This window comes from Gossypium hirsutum, chromosome D11, assembly GCF_007990345.1.
Source record: "Gossypium hirsutum isolate 1008001.06 chromosome D11, Gossypium_hirsutum_v2.1, whole genome shotgun sequence".
Lineage (NCBI taxonomy): Eukaryota > Viridiplantae > Streptophyta > Magnoliopsida > Malvales > Malvaceae > Gossypium > Gossypium hirsutum.
The window spans coordinates 37,626,191-37,634,501 of NC_053447.1; the positions used below are offsets into that span (position 1 = coordinate 37,626,191).

Here is an 8,311-nt window from a genome sequence, read left to right on the forward strand (position 1 = left end):
GGCCAAAGGTGGGAGAAAACTAAGGGATCTTTAATGTCATATTTAGTAAACTCCTCCACTAACCTCAATTATAAATACCCAGTCCCATCTCACATTTCAATCATCCCTCATTCATCTTTTATTTAACATTTATCTTCCATTCTCTTATTCTCTCATTCCCACGCATAACATCTCATATTTCCTTTCTTTCTTAGCCAGCAAACCTTGATAAGATCATCTCTTGGCCGACCACCTTGAGAAGCCATTAACAAAAGAGCAACACGAGGACAGGAGGAAACTTCTTCAATTGGAGTTTACAAGGCTATTGATTTAAACAGAGTTTATTCTTCCTTTACTTGTCACTTTGATTTTAATCATGTTTGCAATGTGTTTTGTTTTCTTGTCATCAATAATGGTAGCTTAAATCTATTTAGCTAGGATGATTATATCAATTCAATGAAGTTTGTTCAAATCATGTTTATAGTGTTTGTGTCTCACTCATTCATGTTTTTCAATTAAACTCAAACATGTATTTCATTCATACGTGATTGGAAGCATTGGAATTAGTTGAGTGATCCTAACCAGATGACAGCTAATGGACACAATAGTTGAAAAGTGCATGCTTAGTTTAGATCCTAACCTGACTAAATTAAAGGTTCATAATAACTTTAACGAGCTCTATTATCTTGCATAGTTTTTAGGTTCATGTGCCCATCCCTGTTAGTTCGCTTGAATTCTAAGAAACTTAGTTTAATATGATCAGTAAAATGCATGTTTTACTAAGTAAAATATTTCAAAAGAACTTAATTTGGTTTCAAACTCATGAAAGATCGAGGTGCCATGCAATATTTTCCGAACAATGTTAAACATGAGAAAAATGAATTAAGTTGTACGATGTAATTATTCTAGCCTATTCATGTTATTAATTGTTGAAGTTTGTATTGTTGCTGCTAAATTCATCTCATACATTTTAGTTAATTGTCATACTTAGTTTAGAATCGCATTAGGGATCATCGTGCATCTAGATAATTTAACTTAGTTTAATCATCCATCACTCGAAATATTGTGTTCTTATCACCAATTTGTAAAACTTTAATTTTGCAATTAATTGATTAACATACACAGTCCCTGTAGAAACGATAACTCTTTTACTTACTTATTACTTGATAACGATTGTGTACACTTGCACAAACCTACGCGTTACAAGCTTTACGCTTAGTGTGCGATTTGACCCACATTTGCATGTACTTATAAAGTTTTTACCAAATCAACTTTCTTGTTATATATCATATCAGAGTCATAATATGCAACATATCAAAACATATCGTATAACTTATCAGAACATAACACATAACATAACAGAGCATGTCCTATCCCCATCCACTACACACCATCTCCGACCCACCAATCACACCAATTAGGACTACACAAGTCCATCCATCCAATAACACTAATATGTGGCAGTATGGCACTCATAAATATGCAGCTGAGCTACCAAAACAGAAATTTGTGGTCTAGCCGCCATAATTGCAGTAGAACTATCCTATACACTTCCTCCAACATATCAAACCCACCCTAAAGCAAAAATACTAGGGATAGGATTAGAGACAAAATTTAATAAAATTTCAAAAGGTAAGATTTGAACTTATGACATCTCACACATATATATAGAACACATAACCACTAAATCAAAATAATTCCATATTAAAGAAAATTCAAGGCATTACATACAATCAATCTAAATAAGCAACACATTTACAGTAAACAAAATTTTTCGATTTTACATCTCTTTTTGGAGACGAAGAAGAAGATAAAGACAAGGAGCTCCTTTTGTTGCTTCTCCACGTCTGGAGACGTGTTGATGGCTTTGGGGTTTTATTTTAAATTAAAATTTCACTTTTTATCTTTTATTTCTTTAAAACATTATTTTCTAAAATTTAAAAATTCATATAGTACTTGTTCAGACTCTAGAATTTTATATTAAAAATTCAAAAACCAAAAATTGTTAAACTCGATAACTTAAAGATTAAAGCTTCTTAGGGTATTAAACAATAAGATCTTCAAATGGGAAAATTTGTAATAGCTAAGGGGATGTGAAAATCAGTAATTGAAATTTTATAATGATGTTTACACACCATCATGAGATACAAAAGTATAGGGGATGCGAAAATGAGTATTCACTAAAGTAGAAGAAATTAAATATTAAATAAATTTTTATGTACCTTTTAGTTGGAAGCATGGGCGGTGAAGATGAAACTGAACATTAATGAAATCATGTGAAATTTGAAAGTGAGTAATAGAAATTTTAGTTGATTTTTATTTACTTATTTATTTATGGCTTCAATCAAGCATGTAAAATCTTTTTTATTTTTCTAGGTTTTGTAAAATAGGGAAGAAAATCTTGTAAAAAGGTGATGGTTTATGGGTTTCGACTTGAAAGTTTGATAAAAAAATTTTAAAATTTTTTTGTAATTTTTTTAGATTTTTTACATATATATTTGGAATTTTTAGAAAAAATTTATTTGTAATTTTTATTTATAAAATATTTTAACTTAATTTTCAATAATTTAAATAATTTATATTTATTTTTAATATTTTAAATTTTTTAGAATTATTGTTAAGAAAAATAAAAAAAAATCAAAATGATATTCTAGCTACAGTTTAGGGACCAATTTAGTAATTAGTCAATTAAAATAATGTTCCACATCAACATTTAACAGATAAAATTTACGAAGGGGCTAATTTGCACGTTTTGAAATGTATAAGGACTAATTTGTCTATTTTTCAAAAGGTGGGCCGAAAAGCAATCCACCCTTAACTATAGGAGTTTCCTTGGTACTTTTACCATAATCAACCTCAATTTTTAACATGAAAAGCTGAAGTATTATATATTTTAGGCATAATGACTTATTTAGTCCTCCAACTTAAAAAAGAGTCATTTTAGTCATCCGTTTGATTTTTCATCTCTTTTAGCTCTTAAACTTATATTGTTTGTCAAATCATCTCCAAATAGATGGAAATGTTAGCGTCTATTCAATTTGCTAACGTGTAGCGTCTATTCAATTTGCTAACGTGGCACCCATGTGGCAATTTACGTATATGTCATGTTAGCAATTAATTAATTTTTAAAAAATAAAAAAATTATAATTTTTATACATTTTAATAATTTTAATTTTTAATAGTTTTTATAATTGTTTTTGAATGTTTAAAATTTTAAAAATAATTTAATTATTGATGTGGCATTCATGTGTATGCTACATTAACAAAGTTAACAAATACTAACTTTGTTACTCATTTTAAGTGATTTGATAAATAATGCAAATATAAGGAAAGATGAAAAATTAAAATGATTTTATTTGAAGGAATTATACTTATATTCTAGATATACCTTTCTTTTCTCTATATCCACATTGATATGAAAATGATTTTTCGTATCAATGTTTAATTATTTTTCACTACAAATTCTTGAAATTACCATTGGATAATTTATTTATCCAATTAAATAAATAAATACTAAAAAATCATATTACAAGCGCATGTATGAAAATTATAGATTTAAAATACAAATATATAATTGATGGAAGTAATAAAATATGCATAATAAAATTAAAATGTAAATATTATATTAAAATAAAATTTTTAATTTAGTGGCAATGTTAATATTTTATTAATGTAAATAACACATATACAAATTTCACCCATGCAAGTGTTTAATTATTTTTTCAAAGAAAAATAGAAAAGTTAATAACTTATTTTAGTTATGAAATAATATAAATGATTATTTATTTGTAACTTTACAAAGAAATTACAAACTGTGATTCTTACTAAATTAACAAAACCATAGTAAATAAAAGGAAATGATATAAAGAAGCAATGGGTGGATAACGAATCCTTTTGTAGGAAGGCAGTCACACTCTGTCTGAGTCACAAGGGTTATAAAGTTTCTACATAGTGCTTGTGGTTGTAAAGAGGTGGATTACTTTTCGCCATTGTTTAACACCTATAAATACAAAAAAGATTAAAACCTAATTTCTAGCTATCAACTTTCTCAGCACAATATTACCCATCCTAAATTATTTTGGATTTTAACCATAAAAGTGTAGGTAATGAAGGACTATGCAATGGTAATAACATGAGGTATGTGGTACTTGCGATTTTCTTCGAAAAAGGAAAAAGGAAAAGGAGTGATTTGTAAGGCATTTAGACAATAACTAGAAGCGTAATTTACCTTCTTAATCACCCAACTTGTTTCAATTTTCATATAAATCATAAACCTTGTTTCTATTTTACATATTTCATCTTTCGTCAATAATTTCAGTCTCAACATTTACATATTTACACAAATATAGTGAGATAAATTTGTTTAAAAAGGACCAAATTGATAAAATATTTAAATTTTATGGGTAAAATTTATTATTATACCAATCAAAATTATATACAATTGATGGAAATAATTAATATCATGATTTATTGTTCTTAATTGCTCACTTTCGAAATTAATAAAGATAAAATTACGTTAACTTTTTTGAGAAAAACTAATTTACTCAATTTTTAAAATTGAGGGACTAGAAAATTCTTTCTACCTTATTTCAAATGCTAACATTTTAAAAATACAAAAAAAATTTCATCCAAATACATTTAAAAAGAACCAACTTATAGATTAAATGTTATTTAAAAAGTTATAATCATGTGCGCGTCTTCAAAAATCTTAAAATTAAAATTGTTCACATTTCTCAATTTCTTATGAATTTCATGAGCAAATTATAGAAAAAGATTTAAAATTTTTAAAATTTTCCATATTCGTATTTGAAGTGTACTTAAGAAGTCCCTATATTATAGACACCTAATCAAATTAGTCCCTTTGCTATTAAATATATAAGGTCAATTTGTAATAGATTTAGCATTTACTGTTTTGAAAAATACCATTTATTGTTTAATAAAGTTAATATTTTTAAAGTTCTTATGGCTCTATAAATTAAATTTTTTATTTGGAATTGATCTATAATTGAAAAATAGAGGGACTAATTTGATCCATTTAATAATAGAGGGACTAATTTTATTCTTTTCAATAGTATAAGGACTAAATTAATCTATTTAATAATAGAAAGACTAATTTGATCTAGTCCCTATAATACAGGGACCTCCCAAATAGTTTAAGCATTTTAAATCCTCATCCATACTTCAATATATAAAATCTGGAAAATGGAAATTGTTACATGATTGATGATATCGAAGAAATGAATTAAATAATGACATTCATGTGACAACTTTCTTCCCTATTTTAATAATGTTTTGATTGACAGATGAATTTAAAACAACTTTTTTAAATAAAAAAAAAAGTTAAATGATAAATTTGAAACACTTTTTGCATTTTAGGTCGAGAGTGCAATTTACTCCAAATTCAATAGAAGCTTGACGATTTACCTACATGTCTTTTAATATCAGTTAGAACATAAAAATAATTAACTCTGACACATGTGAAATGGAAAAAGAAAAACTGAACTCAAATTAGTAGTTAAAGTTGGTATAATTCCTGAAACCAGATTAAAAGGGCAGAAAATTGCAACATACCATAAAATTTCCCCCTTTTTCTTTAATTTACTATTAAGAACAACAGTTTTCTTAATCATGATAACAATATAGTCCATAACTTTAATAATCTCATAACAGTTAATAATTTTCTTTTTTGCCCCAATAACTTGATGAATCTAGTCAACCCTCATTTTTCTGGTTTGCTTTGGTAATTTCTTCCTAGGAATACAATTCCCTTTTACTGCTTTGTCCTTTTTCTCCTCTTCCACTGGTTCACTCAGCCCAGCCTTGCATCTCCTGATGAATCAAAATCAAAACTAAAAGTGAAGTAGGAAAAAAACATTACAACTATGTTATTTGCATGTTCAGTTTTAACAGGAAAGTGACAGGATTGAAGAGGAACCGAATGAATCACCTTTCTTCATTATATGAATTGGATCTTTTGAGCATTGGCTGATCACCCACAACTCGGTTCTCAGAATTCATTGACTCCACAATGCTGCCACTGAAATACTCTTTCTCTTGGGCCTGTAAATTACCAAACCTTGGGTTCTCAGACATGCAGCTTATCATCTGATCATCTTCAGCAGCCTTTATTGCAGTCTTACAAAGAACCCCTCTGTGCAGATTTTCACTCTTCTTCACCACAGTGTTTGGTACTACCGGTTGCTTTACAACAGTAGGCATGTTTTTGGCTTTGTTAACTGCTAAGTTGCCACATGCAATAAGTTGAAGCAGAACTGAGGAGTTACGACCTGATGTTGACACATTGGTCACTGGGTCACCATCTTCAAATCGCTTGGAAGTATTGTTTTTGCTTTGGTTTTGGTTTTGGTTTTCAGAGAGGATGGAAGAGTCTTGTTTAGGTGTATCAGAAATGGGCTTTTGGGGTCCTTGGATATTGGTTTCTTGGTATTCAAGTTCATCAGTGGAAACCCCTCTTGAGCAGCGAGAGTGAGGAGTTGTTGAGCTTGTGTAACATGTTTTCTCCTCGTCTAATTCATACTCTTCTTCTTCCTCTTCATCACCATCATCGAATTCTTGTTCTTCATATGCTGTCCTATCTGGTTCTTGGGGTCCCCTGTGTCGAGTCAAAGCAAAAGTTTGGGATTTTTGCTTGGGGTGAAGGTTTGGTTCCTGAAAATGTGGCCCCTTATTGCTGATTTGCATTTTCTGTAATACCTCTGCAACAAAACAAACTATCTTTTCAGTCTTAAAGTTTGGGGCTAAAAGTGTAGTTTTTGTTAAACATTCAAGTTAATGAAATAGCTGACCAGAGCAACCATCAACCAATTCCGAGCCTTTGAGTACATATTCCGCTCCATCAGATGGAGGAATAATATCATTGTCTGCTAAGTCATTCCATACATAACCATTCTTGTAACTCCTAACAATCAAACATTAAAATTAGTTTATAAACAAACATCAAAAGGAAAAAGTAAAAAAAAAATAAAAACAGGGAAAAATGTACCTTTTGCAAGACCAAGAGTACAAAGAGGGCATTGCTTTGCCTCTAAGAGCAGTGAGTCTTTCAGTTACATCTGTGAAAAAAACAAGATAAACAACAAGCAAGAAAGGGTGACATATAATTCTCATTATTTACCTCTCAAACGAAGTGGTTGATTGACCAAATGGGTGACTTCCATGTAATGAGGATGCTCAAGCTGGCCATTTCTGGTTAGGTAGTAAACAACTTGAACTTTTCTGATTGGTTTCACTGCCTTGGGTTGTTGCAGAATACAAACTTTGGCCCTACCTGGGCTGCTTTCTCTTGGTCTTCTGTTTCTCGCATTCATGTTTGTTTACTTGCACTCCTTCCTTCGTCTCTGATCTTGACTTGGTAGGTTTTTCAGGTTTGACAAAACCCCAAAGTCATCCTTTATATTCACATTTACTGCACCCCCAACTGGGAGATTGTGTAAAGGTATAAAGGTCATTAAAAGGTGCAAAAAACAGCATTAACTTTGGATTCTCTTGGATTTTATGGCTATTAAAATTGGGGAGAGAGAGGAAATGTGAGTGGTGGTGGGTCACGGTCATTACAGTAGAATTTACTTTGACTTTTTGCAATGCTCTGATCCCGATCTTTGGCAAAAAAGAGATAAATGAAAATTGGCCTGTAACAAACCATTCCAGAGAAGCCCTCCAGCAAAGCTTTCTGCTATAGCTCATTATTCTAGGATGTTAACTGCCTTTATTACCAAGCACCAGTGTCACATGATGTTGGGAAATCCGACAATAACTGGTTAAAAATAAGGAACCAATTTTTGTTAATAAGACTATTGTTTTGTCTAAAGGGTCGTTACTGTTCTCTAGATTTCTAAACCATGTTTTGGTAATTTTTCCGATTGATGATTCATGCATGAGAAACTTTCACTTTTGCCCCCCTTAAAAGCCCATGATTTATGCTTTGATTTAGTTTGAGTAAGGGGTTGTTGGCCTCTACCTTTGCACTAAGTATCGCAATAATTGCTATTCATGTGAATTAAGGATTCATATAATCATTTGTTTCAATATCTGTGTTTCTCAATCCTTGAACTTCAAATTGAAGCATGTTTTGTACAACCTAACACTCGGTCAAACCCTAAAGACAATCCTAGAACAACCTGACAGGTCGAAGAACGCCATTTTTTTAAAACATATAATTCTTGGTATTATATACATAACCTTTGTTTTCACGGAGATTACAGATTGTTTCTGTTGATGGGAAAATACGATTTTCAAGTTTATGGAAGAAATGTTAGTATTGTGCGAAATATTAATTATGCATATTGTGTTTGCATGTTAAGTTTTGGTTGAT

General features: G+C 30.2%; 1 protein-coding gene across 1 annotated transcript; it reads right to left on the reverse strand.

Moving 5' to 3' along the window:
• Positions 1-5,462: 5,462 nt before the first annotated feature.
• Positions 5,463-7,443, reverse strand: LOC107913674 (protein SOSEKI 2). Its single transcript, XM_016842326.2, has 5 exons — positions 7,115-7,443; positions 6,983-7,052; positions 6,786-6,898; positions 5,927-6,695; positions 5,463-5,808 (listed from the first exon to the last, which is right to left on the reverse strand). Exons 1-5 carry the CDS (start codon positions 7,305-7,307, stop codon positions 5,688-5,690), a joined length of 1,266 nt encoding a protein of 421 aa, XP_016697815.2. The 5' UTR covers positions 7,308-7,443; the 3' UTR covers positions 5,463-5,687.
• Between the last annotated feature and the right edge of the window lie 868 nt (positions 7,444-8,311).